Raw genomic sequence first — 25000 nt, 5'->3', positions numbered from 1 at the left:
AAGATCATTGCTGAGGTGGAGCTAACTTTGAATACAGTTCAGGCCCCGTTTACACGGAGACGGAAATGAACCGAATTCTATATCAAAAAAGTATTGCGTTCACACGAGACCGCTCGACCCGCTGGAGACGCTGTAGTACGTATGCCGGGCCTGTAAGTGGCGCTGGACTTCCGCCACAAAACACACCAAAAGCAGCGAAGAAGACCTCCCGAGCATGGTTGCCATGGTTGCCCTTCTGTTTATTCTCCACGGTGGATTTCGCCGGTCAACATGTCCGTTAAACTTTAAATCTTCTTTGTTATTTATTGAGCTTTAAAACAAATGAATAACGACTCTATATTTTCATATAAGAATAACGGAGCCTCTCTCTCTCCTGACTGCCCGTCAGTATCCGTGGTCTCATGCAGCAGCTGATCCAGTAGTGAGTGACCCGAGAGTCAAACTAAACATATCTATAACTAGTTACGGTAGTTTGAGAGGTCATTAAATAGCTACGTGTGATGATCTGACTTGGTGTGTGTTTTGCTCATCGCTCCGTCACAGCGGGCTGCAGCTGATCTCTCTCTCCCGTCAGATCAGACTTCACTCGCGTTTATGTCCATATCGATCAGATCCAGCTGGTTCTAGCTAATGATATGACTGCCTGCGTGTCAAAGGACACCTAAACAATAAGCGACATTTTGACCGGAGAGATTTAGAGTTGCCGGTCTTCAGCATATTTTACCGGTCATAGTCCGGTAATTACCGGCTAACGGAAACTCTGCCGTGGGGGGGGTGCCCTGTCCTGCTAGATACCGGGACCTGGCTCGAAACACTCGGAACACTGTTGTGTTGTTGTTGGCGAAACACATCAGCAATGACGCGGGGTGAGCAGGAGAGGTGGGGCGAGGCGGGGCGAGGCGGGGCGAGGCGTATAGGGCGTAGACACAGAGCCGTTTGCCCCCCAGAGCGTTGCGTCCGCAGATCTACCCACCGTGGGACCCGTTATCGTTTGAGGGCCGTTTTGAGAAAAAGTCAGAATTTTTAGATTTAAAAAAAAAAAAAAAAAAAGATAATCTTTTTTTTTGTGACTACTTTCATTCTGGAGATCCTGAGACTGGAGCTCAAACCGGGGACGATTCTAACATGCAGTTATTAACAAAGCTTCACAGTCCAACCCCCCCCCTTCACCTTGACGCCGTGCCCCCCCCTCACCTTGACGGCGTGGCCCCCCCCTCACCTTGACGCCGTGGCCCCCCCTCACCTTGACGCCGTGGCCCCCCCTCACCTTGACGCCGTGGCCCCCCTCACCTTGACGCCGTGCCCCCCCCTCACCTTGACGCCGTGCCCCCCCCTCACCTTGACGCCGTGCCCCCCCCTCCCCTTGACGCCGTGCCCCCCCCTCACCTTGACGCCGTGCCCCCCCCTCACCTTGACGGCGTGCCCCCCCCCCTCACCTTGACAGCGTGGCCCCCCCCCTCACCTTGACGCCATGCCCCCCCTCACCTTGACGCCATGCCCCCCCCTCACCTTGACGCCATGCCCCCCCCCTCACCTTGGACGCCATGCCCCCCCTCACCTTGACAGCGTGGCCCCCCCCCTCACTTTGACGCCATGCCCCCCCTCACCTTGACGGCGTTCCCCCCCTCACCTTGACGCCATGCTTCCCCTCACCTTGACAGCGTGGCCCCCCCCCCTCACCTTGACGCCGTGCCCCCCCTCACCTTGACGCCGTGGCATGCCCCCCCCCCCGACGCCGTGGCATGCCCCACCCCCCTCACCTTGACAGCCTGCCCCCCCCCCCTCACCTTGACAGCCTGCCCCCCCCCCCTCACCTTGACAGCCTGCCCCCCCCCCTCACCTTAACAGCCTGCCCCCCCCCCTCACCTTGACAGCCTGCCCCCCCCCCCCCTCACTTTGGACGGCCATGCCCCCCCTCACCTTGACGGCGTTCCCCCCCTCACCTTGACGCCATGCATCCCCTCACCTGACGCGTGGCCCCCCCCCCCTCACCCATTGACGCCGTGCCCCCCCCTCACCTTGACGCCGTGGCATGCCCCCCCCCCGACGCGTGGCATGCCCCCCCCCCCCCTCACCTTGACCGCCTGCCCCCCCCCCCCTCACCTTGACAGCCTGCCCCCCCCCCCCTCACCTTGACAGCCTGCCCCCCCCCCTCACCTTAAACAGCCTGCCCCCCCCCCCTCACTTGACAGCCTGCCCCCCTCACCCTTGACGCCGTGGCCCCCCTCACCTTGACGCCGTTCCCCCCCCTCACCTTGACGCCGTGGCCCCCCCTCACCTTGACGCCATGCCCCCCCCCTCACCTTGACGCCGTGGCCCCCCTCACCTGACGCCGGTGCCCCCCCCTCACCTTGACGGCGTGGCCCCCCCCACTCCCTGACGGCGTGGCCCCCCCCCTCACCTTGACAGCGTGGCCCCCCCCCTCACCTTGACGGCGTGGCCCCCCCCCTCACCTTGACGGCGTGGCCCCCCCCCTCACCTTGACGGCGTGGCCCCCCCCTCACCTTGACAGCCTGCCCCCCCCCCTCACCTTGACAGCGTGGCCCCCCCCCTCACCTTGACGGCGTGGCCCCCCCCTCACCTTGACAGCCTGCCCCCCCCCCTCACCTTGACAGCGTGGCCCCCCCCCTCACCTTGACGGCGTGGCCCCCCCCCTCCCCTTGGCGGCGTGGCCCCCCCCCCCCTTGACGGCGTGGCCCCCCCCCTCACCTTGACGGCGTGGCCCCCCCCCTCACCTTGACGGCGTGGCCCCCCCCCCCTCACCTTGACGGCGTGGCCCCCCCCCTCACCTTGACAGCCTGCCCCCCCCCCCTCACCTTGACGGGGGTGCCTCAGCGCCGGGCGGACCGCCTCCATCAGAGACTCCTGAGCCAGAACCTCAAAGACGGACGGCTGCTCGCTCACGGAGGACCCCGAGGAGGTCAGGTGGGCCCCCGCCTCGGCCATGGCGCTGCCGGGGGCCCAGGGAGCACTTGCTCAGGCACTGGTGAACACAGTCAGAGGGAATTAGAAAAACAATATATCATAAGAACATTTACAAGTTTGCAGAAGTTACAAAAGGAACAGTTTTAAATGAAGTATTTCAGAAGCTGCCGTTTGAACAGAAACGCAAGTTCTTGGGCGAATACGTGAAAACATTGTAAATGGTTGTGGAGCTCATCGTCTGACCCTCGAAGTCTCTCTGCTGAAGCTCCCAAGCGTGAAGGCAATGTACAACGTGTGCAACAGCTTAAAGGGAAATACTAGGGGTGTAACGGTTCACGTGTGTACCGGACGAATATAACGTTAAACGTAAAACATTGAGAACGTGAACAACTTCTTGGAAGTAATCTCAGGTTCAGAGTAATCTGCTCCCATTGGGTTCAACGCGTCATAGAGCGAGGAAGGCATTTCATTGGACGAGAGGAATACTATGAGAGCTGGGGGAAGAGGGATGCGTTCACATGTAGTCAGTAGTTTGAGGAACTTGCGAACGCAGATAAAGTTGAGCTGGAAATCCTCCAGCATCACTGAAGTCTCCGGTTTGGGAACATTTTGGTTTCGCAGTTACGAACAAGGATGACGGACAAAGACAGGTGGACCGAACCAAAGCTGTGTGTCGGCATTGTTCAACTAGCATTGGTTACGCGGCGATACATCAAACGTGCACTCATTTGAAAAGGCATCACCCGAACGTGAATATCACCGGTACCAAAAGACTGAAGTGCAAACCCAACTCCCGCTAGCATGTAGCCTCCACCACTCGCAGAGAGTTCAGACCGAGCCAGAGCTATTACCAACGCCAAGTATCCTCGTGTTGCCATGGTAGCAAAGCGCTACCTGGCTGTGTCTGCTGCCTCTGTCCCTAGAGAGGGTGTTCTCCACGGCAGGAGACGTTAGTGCCAGCAGATCTGCCCTTTCTGCAGCCATGTGGACGAGTTCATCTTTCTTTAGACGACATGAAAACACAACGACAAGCAGGTCCTGGGCCCTTTCTCATTTCTCGAACTCCCCTCCTCGACTCCTATCCTCGATACTTAGTCCCGCCCACAGGAGATGCGAGCGGAGGAGCCGAGGAGGGGAACCGAGGAGAGAGGAGGGGAAGCAGCAGGCGGTGAGAGAAATGAGAACTCCTCTCCTCTGAGCGGTCATTTTAAAGAGACGTCCATTAATGATGACAGGAGGCAGCAGCCCTCTGTCTGAGGACACATGTGTTCATGATGACTTCTATATTTACTTTGATTCATTCACAGGGCGGGTCATGAGACAATAACAGGCTGCAGATGCGGACACGCACACACACATATGTGTATATATTTATATAAATAAATACAATTTCAGAATCAAGCAGAGCACTCTCATAACTCGTAACACTATCAGAGACTGGATATATCCCCCCCCCCTCTCCCCTCTGGTCGCTACAATGAGGAAATAAATTACGGGCCAAAAGTTGTATTTACAAGAATTAAAAGTAAGCAGAGGACACCAAGCCAACTGAGAGCTGTCTGTCCGCTGCATCTACGCACACACACGCACACACACACACACACACACCACACACACACCACACACACACACACACACACACACACACAACACACACACACACACACACACACACACAACACACACACACACACACACACACACACACACACACACACACACACACACACACACACACACAGCTCCTAAACAGGCTACAGCCGTTGTGTATTTTATTGTGAAGCACTGAATGGTTTTAGAAAAATATGGACTCTTTGTTTGTAGATATCTACTAAACTAAAGTAAAGAGAGTCGGCCTGTTCTACTGAGCGATATATATTATACACACTGCTCTGCTTTCTGCACGGACCTCACAGCTGTTCTCTCTGTAAACATCGCGTTGCGATGAAAGCAGTTTCTAAAATAATATCCAGGGGATGCATGCAGAGCTGTCATTGGCTGAGATAAGTCCGGCCGTGCGTCACGACTCTTTGAAACATCTCTGTTCCCGGAAATGCATCCGCGAAGGAGCCGTGGAGGACCATGGAGGACCCATCAGTGTATCCTCGGTTAAAGCTCCTCCAGAGAGCCTCCTCGACGCTCAATCCTCGAAGTGCATTTAGAGAAATGGGATGTCCTTCAACATGGCGCGCTAAAATTCATTTCCGGGTCACTACCGGAGGACCGAGGAGTCGAGGAGGGGGATTTGATGAAATGAGAAAGGGCCCTGATGTCAAGCTGCTGCTCAGGAACAGTACAGATACAGATTTCAGTTCATCGAAAAGCTGCACCTTAATGTTTAGTTTATTATATTTTGTATTTATTTGAGTGAATATTCACAGTTTAATAATAATAAAAAAAATATATATATATATTTTGTGATCATTTTTTCTGCTGTACTGAAAACGAACCGAACCCTAAAAACCGAGGTACGGACCGAACCGAAATGTTTGTGAACCGTTACACCCCTAGGAAATACACAAATAAAGTATGCTAAAATAGTACTTGCATAGTACAAAAATGAACTACTTGTACTTTTCACCACAGATTCTCCTCGTGACTTTCTTATTACTGAAGTCTGAGAGACAGCCACCTGGAAAGGTACAGATCAATATCACCTCAATACAGAAGTCACCAAACTGAGGCTAATATCACTCAACTCAAAGTGCACATTGCCCCCGAAGACCCTTCAGTGTGAGTGACAGCAGCACCGCGTGTTGTTCTGCAGGATTTGTGCAGCATGCATGTTTTCAAACTAAAACATATCTTTATTTACCTTTGCTAGCTCTTAGCTTCTAGCCGGAAGTTAGCTTTGTGTCGCTACTGTTCCCGACTCCTTCCGGGTTTCTCATCTAACTCCATGTGTGTGTTCTCTGTGTTCCTCCATGGTGGTGTTGGGATCTTTAAAGCTTTAAAACAGTCAATATTCCGTTTAGTTCTGACGCTAAAAACATGCCATGCCGCAGCGCTGTCAACAACAAACTGCACTTCCGCCCTGTGACGTCATGACGTAGAGGAACGTAACCGGCACGCTCTCGATGTACTGTCCCAACAGGTATCCAAAAAGATAAAGTGTTAAGTACAAATACATTAATAATAATGATAATAGTAATCATATTAATAATATAAAACAATTATAATAATGATGTTGATAATAATAATAATATTTAAAAATAAAATAATGGTAATCATACAATCTAAAGAAACATAAATGTGTAAATAAATACCAAAATAATACAAATTAAATTGTGAAAAATATGTGGAGTTGTCTGAATAAAAATTCAACCACCCGATTAATCAACAGGAGCATAAACACAGCCTTCCACCAACAACACGTTCACACACACACGCACGCACGCACGCACGCACGCACGCACACACACACACACACACACACACACACACACACACTTGGATGGAGGGATGCAGAGTTCAGAGATGAGAGGAAACATTTGGTGACCGGCGGATTAAAGGATTACTGAGTCTCCATCTTCTTCATCCTCATCAACATTCGGTCTCCTCTGCGCTCCACCCCCGTGTACAGGACGGTCGGACCCCCGTCCTGCAGACTGTTGAACTGGAGGACGTGCACAGGACGATCGGGAGGACGTGTACAGGACGATCAGGAGGACGTGTCCGCATGAGGCGAGTAAACAATGAGTAACGAGACCTCAACGATCACATCTGGGTCGTATGGAGAATTTTCCTTTTTATTGTTTTGCACATTTCATTGAAGTACAATTTTAATATTGAGGATGTACAACTACACCCTAAAGACGAAGTACAATATTAGGATTTGTATATCAATATTTTTATTTTATTGGAGGTTTTTTCCATTTTATTCTTTATTTTTCTACAATTTAAATGTAGAAATACCCTGTAGTTCAAGTACAGTCTGAAATGTTATAATTATTATATTAATTAATTCTTATATTTCTGAAATGTTCCCTTTCCCTTCTTATGTTATATATATATATTCTTTGAATTATTATAATTGTTATATTTCACCTCGTAGCACCGCTGTACATTATTCACTGTCTATACTGTACATTCTCATTATGTGTAATCCTCTCTTCCTGATGAGGTCATATAAACACTGAGAGACTAGCTCCAACACATTGAAGTGACAGGTTGAGGGGGCGGGACTTCTCTAACAGGCTGACCAATGACAACAGCAGGAGAGGACTCTTTAAAGTAGAGACACTACGTACTGATATACACCTGAACATCAGCAGGAGAGGACTCTTTAAAGTAGAGACACTACATACTGATATACACCTGAACATCAGCAGGAGAGGACTCTTTAAAGTACAGACACTACATACTGATACACACCTGAACATCAGCTGGAGAGGACTCTTTAAAGTAGAGACACTACATACTGATATACACCTGAACATCAGCAGGAGAGGACTCTTTAAAGTAGAGACACTACATACTGACATACACCTGAACATCAGCAGGAGAGGACTCTTTAAAGTAGCGACACTACATACTGATATACACCTGAACATCAGCAGGAGAGGACTCTTTAAAGTAGAGACACTACATAATGATATACACCTGAACATCAGCAGGAGAGGACTCTTTAAAGTAGAGACACTACATACTGATATACACCTGAACATCAGCAGGAGAGGACTCTTTAAAGTAGAGACACTACATACTGATATACACCTGAACATCAGCAGGAGAGGACTCTTTAAAGTAGAGACACTACGTACTGATATACACCTGAACATCAGCTGGAGAGGACTCTTTAAAGTAGAGACACTACATACTGATATACACCTGAACATCAGCAGGAGAGGACTCTTTAAAGTAGACACACTACATACTGATATACACCTGAACATCAGCAGGAGAGGACTCTTTAAAGTAGAGACACTACATACTGATATACACCTGAACATCAGCAGGAGAGGACTCTTTAAAGTAGACACACTACATTCTGATATACACCTGAACATCAGCAGGAGAGGACTCTTTAAAGTAGAGACACTACATACTGATATACACCTGAACATCAGCAGGAGAGGACTCTTTAAAGTAGAGACACTACACACTGATATACACCTGAACATCAGCAGGAGAGGACTCTTTAAAGTAGAGACACTACATACTGATGTACACCTGAACATCAGCAGCAGAGGACTCTTTAAAGTAGAGACACTACATACTGATATACACCTGAACATCAGCAGGAGAGGACTCTTTAAAGTAGAGACACTACGTACTGATATACACCTGAACATCAGCAGGAGAGGACTCTTTAAAGTAGAGACACTACATACTGATATACACCTGAACATCAGCAGGAGAGGACTCTTTAAAGTACAGACACTACATACTGATATACACCTGAACATCAGCTGGAGAGGACTCTTTAAAGTAGAGACACTACATACTGATATACACCTGAACATCAGCAGGAGAGGACTCTTTAAAGTAGAGACACTACATACTGACATACACCTGAACATCAGCAGGAGAGGACTCTTTAAAGTAGCGACACTACATACTGATATACACCTGAACATCAGCAGGAGAGGACTCTTTAAAGTAGAGACACTACATAATGATATACACCTGAACATCAGCAGGAGAGGACTCTTTAAAGTAGAGACACTACATACTGATATACACCTGAACATCAGCAGGAGAGGACTCTTTAAAGTAGAGACACTACATACTGATATACACCTGAACATCAGCAGGAGAGGACTCTTTAAAGTAGAGACACTACATACTGATATACACCTGAACATCAGCAGGAGAGGACTCTTTAAAGTAGAGACACTACACACTGATACACACCTGAACATCAGCAGGAGAGGACTCTTTAAAGTAGAGACTCTCCATCCTGATATACACCTGAACATCAGCAGGAGGACTCTTTAAAGTAGAGACACTACATGCTGATATACACCTGAATATCAGCAGGAGAGGACTCTTTAAAGTAGAGACACTACATACTGATATACACCTGAACATCAGCAGGAGAGGACTCTTTAAAGTAGAGACACTACATACTGATATACACCTGAACATCAGCAGGAGAGGACTCTTTAAAGTAGAGACGCTACATACTGATATACACCTGAACATCAGCAGGAGAGGACTCTTTAAAGTAGGGACGCTACATACTGATATACACCTGAACATCAGCAGGAGAGGACTCTTTAAAGTAGAGACGCTACATACTGATATACACCTGAACATCAGCAGGAGAAGACTCTTTAAAGTAGAGACACTACATACTGATATACACCTGAACATCAGCAGGAGAGGACTCTTTAAAGTAGAGACGCTACACACTGATATACACCTGAACATCAGCAGGAGAGGACTCTTTAAAGTAGAGATGCTACACACTTATATACACCTGAACATCAGCAGGAGAGGACTCTTTAAAGTAGAGACACTGCATACTGATATACACCTGAACATCAGCAGGAGAGGACTCTTTAAAGTATAGACACGACACACTGATATACACCTGAACATCAGCAGGAGAGGACTCTTTAAAGTAGAGACACTACATACTGATATACACCTGAACATCAGCAGGAGAGGACTCTTTAAAGTAGAGACACTACATACTGATATACACCTGAACATCAGCAGGAGAGGACTCTTTAAAGTAGAGACGCTACATACTGATATACACCTGAACATCAGCAGGAGAGGACTCTTTAAAGTAGAGACACTACATACTGATATACACCTGAACATCAGCAGGAGAGGACTCTTTAAAGTAGAGTCACTACATACTGATATACACCTGAACACCAGCAGGAGAGAACTCTTTAAAGTAGAGACACTACATACTGATATACACCTGAACATCAGCAGGAGAGGACTCTTTAAAGTAGAGACACTACATACTGATATACACCTGCACATCAGCAGGAGATGACTCTTTAAAGTAGAGACACTACATACTGATATACACCTGAACATCAGCAGGAGAGGACTCTTTAAAGTAGAGACGCTACATACTGATATACACCTGAACATCAGCAGGTGAGGACTCTTTAAAGTAGAGACGCTACATACTGATATACACCTGAACATCAGCAGGTGAGGACTCTTTAAAGTAGAGACGCTACATACTGATATACACCTGAACATCAGCAGGAGAGGACTCTTTAAAGTAGAGACACTACATACTGATATACACCTGAACATCATCAGGAGAGGACTCTTTAAAGTAGAGACACTACATACTGCTATACACCTGAACATCAGCAGGAGAGGACTCTTTAAAGTAGCAAATTATTTACTTGTTCTCATGTTACTAATATTTGACTCAAAACGTGTGTAACATGTTGTGTTTTCCAGGCTGACGACGAGTCTCTTCCATCAGAATAACCTTCATCATCATCTCTCTGAGGAACCATGCGTCTCCTCTTCCTCGCCCTCCTCTTCCTCCTCGCCCCCGTTGACTCCTCCCCTTCCTGTCCTCACCTGTGTGTCTGCTATGATAACGCGGACCTGGTGGACTGCAGGTCTCGGGGCTTTGACCTGGTTCCCAGGGGCCTCCCTCACGGCACCTGGCTCCTGGAGCTGGGAGGAAACAACCTGACGGAGATCAGATCCAGAGCCTTCAGAGGCCTCTGGTCCCTCAGAGTGCTGGTGCTGAGAGACAGCCAGATACAGGACGTGGAGACACAGGTGAGAAACACGATCCAGACCCATTGACGTACATCAGATCTGGGACTTAAAGGTGTCCTATCATGCTAAATGCACTTTCTGATGTCTTCTCTACGTCACCATGTGTCCCCGGTGTGTCCCCGTTCTGTCCCGTTGTGTCCCCGTTCTGTCCCGGTGTGTCCCCGGTGTGTCTCCGGTGTCCACAGTGTGTCCCCGGTGTGTCCCCAGTGTGTCCCGGTGTGTCTCCGGTGTGTCCCCGGTCTGTCAGGAGACTCTCAAAGTGTCAGGAAACAAACCCCTCTCTCTTCTCCTCCGTACCCACGTCTCTAAAAACGGGGAACAACGGAGCTGATCCAGATTTGCTGCGTCATGACCACATTACTAAAATGTGGGCAGGCTTTACCCCCACGGGCCAATCAGAAACGTTGCTGTCAGAACCAATGAGACGTGTTCTGGAAGTGATATGGTCTGTGTTTACATTAGCATGCTAGCACTCAGAGCTAACCTGTGCTGGAGAGAATGAAGAAGCAGGAAGTCAAGAGGAAGTCACCTTGTGGTAAACCTGAGAGAGAGAGAGAGGAGAGAGAGAGAGAGAGAGAGAGAGAGAGAGAGAGAGTAGAGAGAGAGAGAGAGAGATAGAGTGAGAGAGAGAGAGTTTGAGCTCCATCCTGTTCCAGAGAGGATCCTTGATGAGGTTTGGAACAGGATGTGGAGTTTCATCACGGCAGCATTTAGCTGAGTTTCTCCTGATGAGATCTACTCTCTCTCTGGAGCTACTGACCCAGAGTCAGCTCTTTAGGACCAGCTGGAGGAGAGGGGGGGGGGCTACAAGGACCTGTTTGGGGTTTGGAGCAGGACACTTCAGAGACATGTCCTTAGTAACAGCTGAGGCTTTTATCCAAAGCGACTCACAATAAGTGCGTTCTACCAGGAAGACACAACCTTGAAGAGAACAGAACCATAAAGTACATCAGGTTTCATAGAGCCAATCAGTTCAAGTGCTCCTCAGCTGGCTTTAGAGGAGCCAGCCCTTTGTTAGTATATAAGTGCTTTGTTAGCAGTTCTATCCTCGAGGTGGAGTCGAAGGAGACGAGTCTCAGTCTGGAAGGTGTGTGAGCTTTCTGCTGTCCTGATGTCAATGGGAGCTCGTTCCACCATCTTGGAGCCAGGACAGCAAACCCACGTGTTTCTGCTGATGGAACTTGGGTCCCCCTCGCAGCGAGGGTGCAGCGAGTCGTCTGGCTGATAATAATAATAATAATTCCTTACATTTATTATAGCGCTTTTTCAATGACTCAAAGCGCTTTTACATATACACACATTACACATATGTTGTTGATACATGCAATGGTCAGATACTGTGGACAATCTCCACAGGAGCAAGTTCGGGTGAAGTGTCTCGCCCAAGGACACAACGGCCTGACGTGGCAGAAGCGGGTTTCGAACTGGAGTTCCCCAGCACTCCCCTTGATCTGATGATCGGATGCACAGACCACTGCGCAGAGCGGAGTGCACGTGCTGGGGTGCACGGTTTAACCATGTCCTGGATGTAGGAAGGGCCAGATCCATTCGCAGCATGGTACGCAAGCACCAGTGTCTTGAAGTGGATTCTAGCAGTTACCGGAAGCCAGTGGAGGGAGCGGAGGAGCGGGTGGTGTGGAACATTCAGGAAGGTTGAAGACCAGACGAGCCGCTGCATTCTGGGTGAGAGAGGTCTGAGGGCACATGCAGGCAGACCAGCCAGGAGGGAGCTGCAGTAGTCTAGTGAGCTGACGAGAGCCTGGACCAGAACCTGCGTGGCTCTCTGGGTCAGCTGGGGACGCGTCCTCCTGATGCTGGAGAGCGTGGATCTGCAGCAGCGGGTTGCAGCAGCGATGTTTGCAGTGAAGGACAGGTTGTTATCTGGGGTCTCACCCAGAGTCCTCGCAGTCTGAGTCGGGGAGACAACAGAGGGGCCGATGTTGAAGGAAAAGCAGTTCAGTTTTGTCGAGGTTGAGCTTGAGATGATGAGCGGACATCCACTGAGAGAGGTCAGCTGGACGAGCAGAGATGCGAGCGACGACCTGGGTCTCTGAGCGGGGGAAGGGCAGGACTCGTTGGGTGTCGTCAGCGTAGCAGTGGGATGAAAAACCATGCGGGCTAATGACAGATCCGAGCGAGTTTGTGTACAGGGAGAAGAGGAGGGGACCAAGAACAGAGCCCTGAGGGACCCCTGTAGTTAACTGACACGGGTCGGACTCCGACCCTCTCCAAGTGACCCTGTAGGTGCGGTCTTTGAGGAATGAGGTGAGGAGGGAAAGTGCAGAGCCTGAAGCTCCAAGTTCTTGGAGAGTGAAGGAGGATCTGATGGTTCACCGTGTCGAATGCAGCAGACAGGTCCAACAGGATGACATGTCCTTAGTAACAGCTGGAAGAGAGGGGGGGGGCTACAAGGACCTGTTTGGGGTTTGGAGCAGGACACTTCAGAGACATGTCCTTAGTAACAGCTGGAAGAGAGGGGGGGGCTACAAGGACCTGTTTGGGGTTTGGAGCAGGACACTTCAGAGACATGTCCTTAGTAACAGCTGGAAGAGAGGGGGGGCTACAAGGACCTGTTTGGGGTTTGGAGCAGGACACTTCAGAGACATGTCCTTAGTAACAGCTGGAAGAGAGGGGGGGGGGGGGCTACAAGGACCTGTTTGGGGTTTGGAGCAGGACACTTCAGAGTCATGTCCTTAGTAACAGCTGGAAGAGAGGGGGGGGGGGGCTACAAGGACCTGTTTGGGGTTTGGAGCAGGACACTTCAGAGACATGTCCTTAGTAACAGCTGGAAGAGAGGGGGGGGGGGGGCTACAAGGACCTGTTTGGGGTTTGGAGCAGGACACTTCAGAGACATGTCCTTAGTAACAGCTGGAAGAGAGGGGGGGGGGGGCTACAAGGACCTGTTTGGGGTTTGGAGCAGGACACTTCAGAGACATGTCCTTAGTAACAGCTGGAAGAGAGGGGGGGGGGGGGCTACAAGGACCTGTTTGGGGTTTGGAGCATTTACAGTGAAGGAGTGGAAAGTCAAGAGGGCCAGATGGAAGAAGAGAGTGAGGTTAGAGGATAGAGGAGGACAAAACACAATAATAGAGGATCAAAGATGGAGGGGAGAAGTTAAAAAGAAGGGAATGTGAAAGGATTATGTCTGAAAGCAAAGAAAGAGAAGGGTCGATACTTAAAGACATGCTTCTCTTTGTGTTTCCGTCTCTTCAGGCGTTCTCGTCGCTGTCCTACCTGGAGAAGCTGGATCTGAGTTATAATCAGTTAACGTCCCTCCCTGTGGACTTCTCCTCCAGCCTGGCTGCCCTCAAGGAGCTGAGACTGGAGCACAACAGCCTGCTGTCCGTCTCGGGAAACAGGTCTGTCTTCATCGCTGCAGCCGCAGTCAGCCATTTTGAGAAAAAGTCCGAATTTTTTTAAATTAAAAAATGTGAGAAAAAAATCGACATTTTGAGAAAAAGTCAGAATTTTCACAATATTATCAGAAGAATATTTGTGTCAACAATAATGTATGTTTTGCATACTACCCAGCTATGAATGTTTTACATCCATGAGTATGAAACATAATCCCGATGAAAACAGCTGCAAAGTGCAGGAAGAACAGCTGCTGAGACATAATCTGTCACTGTGAATGCATACAAAGGGATAATGTGCAGCGACGCGGTCAGACATTATGGGGAAAAGAACACCGGCAGGCTGATCAGGAGCCCGACACGAAGCGGAGGGATCTAGATCGGCATGAAGGCACATTATCCCGCTTATTACATGGCCACATTCTCAACAAAGTAACGACATGACTCCCAATATTAATTGAAATGCTTTTGTGGATTTAGAAAATGATTTTATTGATTTAAAAAAATAGTTTTAAGTATTGATTTAAATTGACATGCATTCGCTAAGAGAAATAGTCCGTTGCTACTTTTTGAACTAACGTAGCAACGGCAGGAACTGCTTCGATAGCGCTTTTGAGGAGCTTTTTGATTACAGATTTGAAAACATCGTTGCTTGCTTTAAAAGTAGCACACTTCATGATGTCAAACCTTGCAAAGTATCTAGATATCCTGCCCTGATGCCAAAGTAACTGCACACTGAATATCTGCCCCGTTACTTCTCCGCAGTTTTCTTGTCGCTCTTGTCTTCTCAGTTAGACCAACTGTATACTGTACAGTTTGTGCAGATGTGAGCGTCCTTAACAACGGTCAATAAATCCTTGACAGCGGTCTGTCTGTTCTGGATTAACAACGTATCACGTGTTCTGAATTGACCAATCAGAATCGAGTATTCAACTAAACCATGTAATAAAGGTTTATAAAATCCCTGCTCCATCTAACGCAGGAGTAGTTATGAATTCAAATACATTTGAGTGTTTAATCAAATTTCCAAAAAATAAACGTAATTGAACACTCTAACTGTTCAGCCCTGTTTTTCAGGTCTCAGGCTCGAAAATGACATTCCCAGAACAAATGACCATATCTTCTAAAAGGGTTAAATTAATAATCTTTTTTCTCAAAGTAATGATACACCTGTGAGTTGGATGCAGAAAAGTCAGAATCAATATAGATGTTTTTTATTTTAAAGGGGACCTATCATGCAAAATGCACCTTTGTACGTCTTTTATACATGAACACGTGTCCCCGGTGTGTCGGGAAACACAACCCTCTCTCTTTTCCTCCGTACCCAAATCTCTAAAAACGGAGCGGCAACGGATCTGATACAGATTTGAATTTGTCTGATGTCAGAAAAGGGGTGCTCCACCTATATGGGCAACTCTCCACCTATCAGGTTGTGTGGCATGGTAGCAGCATGGTAACATGACGCCGGTGCCACGCCCCCTCCTTTGCAGGGGGGCGTGGTCAGCTGCAGCTCATTTGCCACAGAATCAGCCCTTGTGAAGACAGTGTTGGAATAGAGCAAATAGAGCGAAATGAGGCATCGCTAAAATGCATGATCTGTTTGGTATTTAAAAAAAAACTTCCCAGACATGTTTTATATAGGTATGGCCCTACAATATATTATTCAAATATAGCATGATAGGTCCACTTTAAATAAAATTCAGATTGAACATAGTAAAAAACTGTAAATTATAGTGTCCGTCCAAAAATTATTTTGTACTTATAGTGAAAACTACCCTTGGATGATGGGTTAGTAGACTAAAAGCTTTAGGAATCCAAAGTACAACATATAATAAGTACCCTGTATCGAGATTGATGCAAAACAAGTGATATTTTACCTTTTTTAGACAGATTTAGCAAAAAAAACCCACTTCTGGGGTCATTTGGGTGGATTTTCCATATCTCTGGCCCCCCTTTGTGAATTTTGCTGATTGACATCTCTTTCTGACCGTGAGAGCCAATAGAATCGAAGGGGGATTTCCCCACTCACACACATGGTAAAACAAAAAGCTGGGGGCTTCGTACACACAGTTTTGCATGAGAGTGAAGCTATCTCTAGCTCTGACATCTCGAAACGGAAAAGCAGGTTTATTGCTCATGGATTATCAGAAATCATTCAAAGTGACACATTGGATTAACCTATGGATTAACGTCAGCAGCGTCTTTATCGTTTTAATGCCATTGAAGACCACTTTAGACCAGACTACAACACAGGTAAGCCATGTTAGCGTTTTTAGCTACCTAGCACCACATGTTTTGATGTCTATTTTTGTTTATAAAGTCGCGAGTTCGTATCATTGAGTGATGATGTATGTACCCATCGATTCTGTGTCACCTCACGATCAGATCGATTGGTTGGATGTGCAGAATGGATAAATAATAAGGTTTTATGAGTGAGTTTCGGTGCAGTAAATCTGTTAGCATTTTTCGCTCGTTGCTAATTCAGAGGCTCAGTGTTAGCATTGTGGTTTTTAAAAAAAAAATAAAAAAAATAAGATCAGTTAGATGAGTTTCTTCCCGTTACATGGATATAAAACATTCATAGTTTATTAAATGAACATGCCCTCAGACACTGTTTCCTGCAAGATGTTGCGGGAGGGCCCCTCGTACCGGGGTCTCTCGGGCTTAACAGGCTAAACAGGCTTAGTTACATGTGGTTTATTTAAGGATATCTAAACATAATCACATTCTTTATTCCGTCTTTTACACGTTCTTCTGTCCGGCACCTGTTGTCTGGCGATGTTTCATACTTTTGTATCTCGAAACCCACCCACAGTACACATTAAAAAGCAGACTTCCAAAATACGGCTGGTCCTACACCTGCAATGTGGGAAATGGCGTCCTGCCTCACTTTGGAAAAATGAACATATGTGATTAAAAGGAAAGTAAATACATTTAAGGAAATATGGGACACGTTCATGCATTTCCTTGAGAGTGATCAAGTGGAAATTGATGAGTGAAATTGATGAATATCGCTATCAAACACTCATAAAAATAGTGTTATTTCCCCATGTGTTAATGTGTGTGACTGTATGTGCTTTCTATGTTGAAAAAACCCACTAAGACTTCCTATATGTCCCCCTTTAATCTCCCCTCCCTCCTCCTCTCAGCTTTGAGTCTCTGGACAGCATGGAGAAGCTGGACCTGAGCTATAACCAGCTGGACTCTGTGGGCCCCGGTGTGTTCAGGGGCCTCTCCAGACTCAGACAGCTGTTCCTGAACAACAACAGACTGACAGTGCTGCAGAAGGGCAGCCTGGACATGCTGCCCGCTCTGGAGGTGATGCATTACTGCGAGAGGACGTCCACATGTCTGTCCATGTCCTTTAACTCCACAGTAAACACACTGCCTTCGATCATCTATGTAACAGTGCACATATCAGGGATATTGAACCTCAAAACAATTCCATGGGACCTTATTTCGGAAAAATTATATATTGAAGTCAATGGAGAGAGAAAACGTATCTTTCGATCCCGTTTGAATCGTGCCCTGAGTTACACTATGATGTTTGTCAATCTTAAAAAATAATGTCCATGTCAAAAAAGTCACAGTTTGTCGTAAAACTGTTGAAATATAAGACTATGAAAAATACGCAACTAGAAAGACTACAAATCCCAGAGTCGCGTAAGTGATGTCACAATTGTTTTCCTCCACTGAGAGATAGCTAAGATCAGCGCCATATAGATATAATCTCTCTATATGGCCCTGGCTAAGATAAGATAACTTTAACAAGATGCCTGTGTGCTTAGTACCAGGCTGTTATCATACCAGCAATGGGTCTTGCTCGTTCTTTCGCTTCCCGTCTGATGAAAGGACCAGGAGTGGCTGATCAAGTTAGCTACCTAGCTAGTAGCTAGCACGTTAGTTAGCATTATAGCCTTGTCATTTTTATGAGCCTTAACATGAAGTAACATCAAGTAACCCAACTTGTTAAACAGTAAGAGTAGTAGTCATATCCCGTGAACCCTTTGAAGAGTACTGTCACCGGTGTGATCATTCTATAATACACCGTTTAAGCCCGGGGGAGAAATGCTAACGCTAACGCTACATTAGCATCGCCGATCTGTTCTACTTCACGCTATCTGCACTAATGGTTGACATTAAACATTAAAAAGACCAGGCAGTTCAGAGAGAATCAAAGGAAGGCAGCTCTGCATGACGTTCTCCTGGACGTGTTTCATTGTGGTGATAGTGAGGGTGAGAGGGTGATAGTGAGGGTGAGGGTGAGAGGGTGATAGTGAGGGTGAGGGTGATAGTGAGGGTGAGAGGGTGATAGTGAGGGTAGTCAATCGTTTTGTTAACAAGATAGTAGTGACGGCCATCTTGATGACGTGTTGTTCTGGGAGACCAGAGATGTAGTTCATTCAGCGTTTCACACAAACAAATGTGTTACTTCACATTTTTACACATCTTTTTTTTGACTTGCAAAATTATCTTGTAAATTGACAAACATCATGTGTGTAATTCATGGCACAATTCAAACGGGATCGAAAGATAATCTTTCTCTCTCCATTGACTTCAATACATACATTTTCCGAAATAAGGTCCCATGGAGATCCACCGGAAGGGGAGGGGCTTCGCCTCTCTATAGTTTGAGTAAACACTAATGATGCTGAGATAAAACTCACGATACTAACATGGGGCGAATCTTCATTAGCGTGACTATAAGAGTCTCTGTGATAGGGCTTATAGTGAGGGCTGCCCGTGGACCAGGTACTGGGCCGTATGATCAACATCTAATGCATTTAATTGTTGTCTTTGTGTCCAGGTTTTGCAGCTGAGCAACAACAACATCTCTCAGATCGAGAACGATGCTCTGGCTCCGCTCTACAGCCTGGCGGTTCTGGATCTGGAGGGAAACGACCTTCATCACCTCAAGTTCAAAAGCCTCATCATCCTCCACACCACGGCCACTCACATCCAGCTCTCAGGTTCAAATATATATCTATATATCTATATGACTGTTACCTCCTTGCAAGATTCAAAGATTCAAATGCTTTAATGTCATATGCACATAAGCTTCAGTGTAGAAATGGCCCCCAGTTAATGGAGAAACCCCCCAGTTAATGGAGAAACCCCCCAGTTAACCCTCCAGTTAATGGAGAAACCCCCCAGTTAACCCTCCAGTTAATGGGTGAAACTCCTAGTTAATGGAAGAAAACCCAACCCCCCAGTTAATGGAAAACCCCCCAGTTAATGGAAAAAACCCCCAGTTAATGGAAAAAACCCCCCAGTTAATGGAAGAAACCAAGAAACCCCCCAGTTAATGGAAGAAACCCCCCAGTTAATGGAGAAACCCCCCAGTTAATGGAAGAAACCAAGAAACCCCCCAGTTAATGGAAGAAACCCCCCAGTTAATGGAACAAACCCCCCAGTTAATGGGAGAAACTCCCAGTTAATGGGAGAAACCCCCCAATTAACCCCACAGTTAATGGAAGAAATCCCCAGTTAATGGAAAAACCCCCAGTTAATGGAAAAACCCCCAGTTAATGTAAGAAACCCCCCAGTTAATGGAGAAACCCCCCAGTGAACCCCCCAGTTAATGGAACAAACCCCCCAGTTAATGGAACAAACCCCCCAGTTAATGGGAGAAACCCCCCAGTTAATGGAAGAAACCCCCCAGTTAATGGAACAAAACCCCCCAGTTAATGGAACAAACCCCCCAGTTAATGGAGAAACTCCCAGTTAATGGAGAAACCCCCCAGTTAATGGAACAAACCCCCCAGTTAATGGGAGAACCCCCCCAATTAATGGAATAACTCCCCAGTTAATGGGAGAAACCCCCCAGTTAATGGAACAAACCCCCAGTTAATGGAGAAACCCCCAATTAATGGAATAACTCCCCAGTTAATGGGAGAAACCCCCCCAGTTAATGGAACAAACCCCCCAGTTAATGGGAGAACCCCCCCAATTAATGGAATAACTCCCCAGTTAATGGAAGAAATCCCCCAGTTAATGGAAAAACCCCCAGTTAATGGAAAAAACCCCAGTTAATGTAAGAAACCCCCAGTTAATGAGAAACCCCCCAGTGAACCCCCCAGTTAATGGAACAAACCCCCCAGTTAATGGAACAAACCCCCAGTTAATGGGAGAAACTCCCAGTTAATGGAAGAAACCCCCCAGTTAATGGAACAAACCCCCCAGTTAATGGAACAAACCCCCAGTTAGTGGAGAAACCCCCCAGTTAATGGAACAAACCCCCCAGTTAATGGGAGAACCCCCCCAATTAATGGAATAACTCCCCAATTAATGGAATAACTCCCCAGTTAATGGAAACCCCCAGTGAACCCCCCAGTTAATGGAACAAACCCCCCAGTTAATGGAACAAACCCCCCAGTTAATGGGAGAAACTCCCAGTTAATGGAAGAAACCCCCCAGTTAATGGAACAAACCCCCCAGTTAATGGAACAAACCCCCCAGTTAATGGGAGAAACCCCCCAGTTAATGGAACAACCCCCCAGTTAATGGGAGAACCCCCCCAGTTAATGGGAGAAAACCCCCCAGTTAATGGAATAACCCCCCAGTTAATGGAAGAAACCCCCAGTTAATGGGAGAAACCCCCAGTTAATGGAATAACCCCCCAGTTAATGGAATAACTCCCCAGTTTAATGGAAGAAACCCCCAGTTAATGGGAGAAACCCCCCAGTTAATGGAATAACCCCCCAGTTAATGGAATAACCCCCCAGTTAATGGAAGAAACCCCCAGTTAATGGAATAACTCCCCAGTTGTTAATGGAATAACTCCCCTGTTAATGGAAGAACTCCCCTGTTAATGGAATAAACTCCCCAGTTAATGGAATAAACCCCCCAGTTAATGGAATAACCCCCCAGTTAATGGAATAACTCCCCTGTTAATGGAATAACTCCCCTGTTAATGGAATAACTCCCCTGTTAATGGAAGAACTCCCCAGTTAATGGAATAACTCCCCAGTTAATGGAATAACTCCCCTGTTAATGGAATAACTCCCCTGTTAATGGAAGAACTCCCCTGTTAATGGAATAACTCCCCAGTTAATGGAATACCCCCCCAGTTAATGGAATAACTCCCCAGTTAATGGAATAACTCCCCAGTTAATGGAATAACTCCCCTGTTAATGGAATAACTCCCCAGTTAATGGAATAACTCCCCTGTTAATGGAAGAACTCCCCAGTTAATGGGAGAAACCCCCAGTTAATGGAATAACTCCCCAGTTAATGGAATAACTCCCCAGTTAATGGAATAACTCCCCTGTTAATGGAAGAACTCCCCAGTTAATGGAATAACTCCCCAGTTAATGGAATAACTCCCCTGTTAATGGAAGAACTCCCCAGTTAATGGAATAACTCCCCTGTTAATGGAAGAACTCCCCAGTTAATGGGAGAAACCCCCAGTTAATGGAATAACTCCCCTGTTAATGGAATAACTCCCCTGTTAATGGAATAACTCCCCCAGTTAATGGAAGAACTCCCCAGTTAATGGGAGAAACCCCCAGTTAATGGAATAACCCCCCAGTTAATGGGAGAAACCCCCAGTTAATGGGAGAAACCCCCAGTTAGTGGAATACCCCCCCAGTTAATGGGAGCTGGTTTATTGTGTTGTTCTGCTACCAGATGGCTGATATTATCTGACAAAAAGGAACATCTTCTGCCAACCGGACAGAGAGCAACATGAGGCCAGATGGTGATGGAGCGCTTAATGCATATCAAATCCCAGAATCCCCCCCTCTGACCTCAGTGACGGATATATAGAGTGCTGAAAGGATGACGTATTCCTGTGTTGGTCCCTGAAGGCAGCATCTCCCTGGTCCAATGGGATTCCTCCAAGTGATTTTGAATTATTGCAGAAAAAATCTCTGTGTGAAATAAACGTTTGTGATGTTTTCACGTTTAGTTCAGCAGGATAATCTCCACATATTAACACCACTTTATGATTTTTGAAGTAAAAAGCTAACGTTAGGCTATACAGGAACTACGGCACGGTCACATGACTTCACGTCACCACCTCTAAGCTTAAGGTGGCTAATGTTGGGCTATAAAGGAACTACAGCACGGTCACATGACTTCACGTCACCACCGCTAAGCTAAAGGAGGCTAATGTTGGGCTATAGAGGAACTACAGCACGGTCACATGACTTCACGTCTCCACCGCTAAGCTAAAGGTGGCTAATGTTGGGCTATAAAGGAACTACAGCACGGTCACATGACTTCACGTCACCACCGCTAAGCTAAAGGTGGCTAATGTTGGGCTATAAAGGAACTACAGCACGGTCACATGACTTCACGTCACCACCGCTAAGCTAAAGGTGGCTAATGTTGGGCTATGAAGGAACTACAGCACGGTCACATGACTTCACGTCACCACTGCTAAGCTAAAGGCGGCTAACGTTGGGCTATAAAGGAACTACAGCACGGTCACATGACTTCACGTCACCACCGCTAAGCTAAAGGTGGCTAATGTTGGGCTATAAAGGAACTACAGCACGGTCACATGACTTCACGTGTAGATCTGTTAGTTAAAAAGAGACCATGTAGTCCCGGAAAAGTTCAAATGGGTACTTTAATGAAGTAAAGTGGTTTTGAAACAGACAAAGTCAAACACGGCGCCGTGTCGGGAGGAGGAAAACGAGAGAGCGATTCCCCGTGCAGCGTCTGCATATGGGATTCCTGGCTCCTCCTCTCGTTGGCTGCTTCGAGGATGGGGGGTCTTCCTCCACTTGCTCTTCTGTTTCTGATATCGAGTAAATAAGAAGATTTAGACGTTGTGTGTTTATTATATAACTCCACACGCCTTTTCTCCTCGTATTCTCATTCATGACTTTTTATTGAATGCATTTTAACGTCTGTAATCATTGTTAACGTGAAGCCGGAAGTAACGTCATGTGTAACCGACGGGGTTGTCCTTCAATAAAGCTTTTCAAAATAAAACTGTACATTCATTTAATATTCAGCAATAACATTAGCCACATGCTAATGCTAACCGGAAATAAAGTATTTTAAGAATAAAACAGTTTTAAGTTTACAGTATATTTAATCTAAATTACGCCGTATAAACATTCATTTGAATGTCTTACACACGTCACCACCGCTAAGCTAACGGTGGCTAACGTTGAGCGTGATGACGTTTACTCGTCTCCTTTAGACACTTAATAGCAGCCACTGTTTTTAAATCCACCATCCATCGGGTTTTGGTACTTTAATAAGTGTACTTAGTTACATCCTATCACTGATATTTACCTGTTTCTCCACCAGGGAACCCGTGGATCTGCGACTGCGACCTGCACCGTGTCTTCAGTAAGATCCTTTACGTCCGACACCTCCACATTGAAGACTATCACAACGTGACGTGCCGCGACCCTCCTCAGCTGGCCGGGGCTCAGCTGGCGTGGGTGGACAGCCAGCTGTGCGTCGCTGAGACCGCCACGGTGCTCGTCATCACCGTCACCGTACTGGTGACCGTGCTGGCCGCTCTGGTGATGGCCGAGAGGAGCAGGAAGAAGAACCGGGGCAAGAACTGGGAGACCGAGTCACAGACCCAGAGCTCCAGCCCGGCGTCATGAGAGGAACCACACACTGAGGACCTGAGGATGAGGAGAACGCTGGAGACTGATGCCGTGTCTCGCTTTAGTAGCTTCCCTTCGTGCACTGCCACATACACCCCGTGTGTTGTCCCCAGTTGCAGTGACGATAGCCGCTGTATGCTAACTACCTGGAAGCGTTGTAGGACCAACTTATAAAGACTACACACCTGACAACTTGTTTTACTGACCAGAGTAGTGCTATAGTTATTGAATACTGAAGAAAATGTATTTGTATATTTCTGTATTCACAGGAGGACACGCAATCAATCAATCAATCAATCAATCAATCAATCAATCAATCAATCAATCAATCAATCAATCAATCAATCAATCAATCAATCAATCAATGTTTTGATTTGAAACATTTGTCTCAGTGGACTTCAGTGTGTACAGAATATCAGTATGACAATACGACACCCTCTGTCCTTAGACCCTCTGTCCTTAGACCCTCTGTCCTTAGACCCTCTGTCCTTAGACCCTCTGTCCTCAGACCCTCTGTCCTCAGACCCTCTGTCCTCGGACCCTCTGTCCTTAGACCCTCTGTCCTTAGACCCTCACATCGTACAAGGAAACACTTCTGGAGAAAACCCAGTTTAAAGGGAACATGGAGAAACCTCAGGGAGAGCACCAGAGGAGGGATCCCTCTCCAGGACGGACAGACGTGCAATAGATGCCGTGTGTGAATTGAAAGATAATACATTTGCAACATAGGTAGTCCAGATGTTTGGAAATGCATGTGTGTATAATAGGAAGATGAATCCACGAGGATATCCATCAGGACCGATGATCCAGGACCACAGCCACGACTCAAGATCCAGGGCTCGCGATCCAGGACACAGGACCGCAGGATCATCCATGACTCCGGATCCCGGCGTATATAGACACCAAAAAGAAAGACATGTGGGGAAGCTGGGTTAATGGGAACATGAGAGGACACAGGGACAGACAGAGAGAAGGAAGAAGCAAGATGTCCCCCGACAGACTAAGCCTCTATCAGCAAAACTAGGGGCTGAATCTAATCAGCCCTAACTATAAGCTTTATCACAAAGGAAGGTCTTGATTCCGGAACATCTGCTGTTTCAGCTACTTCTTAGAGTGTGAGAAGTGTCCAGCGTCCACACTCAACCTTGTGCCCGTGATGAGAGCACCGTCTGGGTTCTTACATGCTGTGTCTCTACTCGGATACTTCCTTCGGTGCTTTGCATGTTGTGCACCACGAACTCTGTGCAGGGTGTGCATTTTAACCAAGTACTATTGTCTCACATCTCACACGGCTGCTGTGCCCGAACTGAGGATCAGCGATGTCAGTTAGCCGGCCAATAGAGAGGCTTCTTTCAGGCAACATTTATGAAACACTGAAGAAAGGGTATTTGTGTATTTCTGTGTTCACGAGAGGAACTGCGGTCGCTG

General features: G+C 47.1%; 2 protein-coding genes across 2 annotated transcripts in view; one reads left to right on the top strand and one right to left on the bottom strand.

The window, feature by feature from the left end:
- Window positions 1–5953, bottom strand: part of pex12 (peroxisomal biogenesis factor 12) — an 8167-nt gene extending 2214 nt beyond the window's left edge. Inside the window, 3 exon segments of the mRNA XM_071202622.1 lie at window positions 1411–1424; window positions 2832–2983; window positions 5741–5953. Of these exon segments, the coding sequence (XP_071058723.1) occupies window positions 1411–1424; window positions 2832–2946 (129 nt within the window). The 5' untranslated portion in view covers window positions 2947–2983; window positions 5741–5953.
- Window positions 5954–10365: 4412 nt separating this feature from the next.
- LOC139433568 (reticulon-4 receptor-like 2) lies at window positions 10366–23569 on the top strand. Its single transcript, XM_071202624.1, has 5 exons — window positions 10366–10641; window positions 13855–14000; window positions 17144–17312; window positions 18802–18964; window positions 23262–23569. The coding sequence occupies exons 1-5, from the start codon at window positions 10366–10368 to the stop codon at window positions 23567–23569; spliced, it is 1062 nt and encodes a 353-aa protein (XP_071058725.1).
- Window positions 23570–25000: the final 1431 nt, after the last annotated feature.

This window comes from Pseudochaenichthys georgianus, unplaced genomic scaffold (assembly GCF_902827115.2).
Source record: "Pseudochaenichthys georgianus unplaced genomic scaffold, fPseGeo1.2 scaffold_641_arrow_ctg1, whole genome shotgun sequence".
Taxonomy (NCBI): Eukaryota; Metazoa; Chordata; class Actinopteri; order Perciformes; family Channichthyidae; genus Pseudochaenichthys; species Pseudochaenichthys georgianus.
The sequence above is the reverse complement of the archived record's forward strand: the minus strand, read 5'-3'. Positions and strand labels throughout refer to the sequence as shown.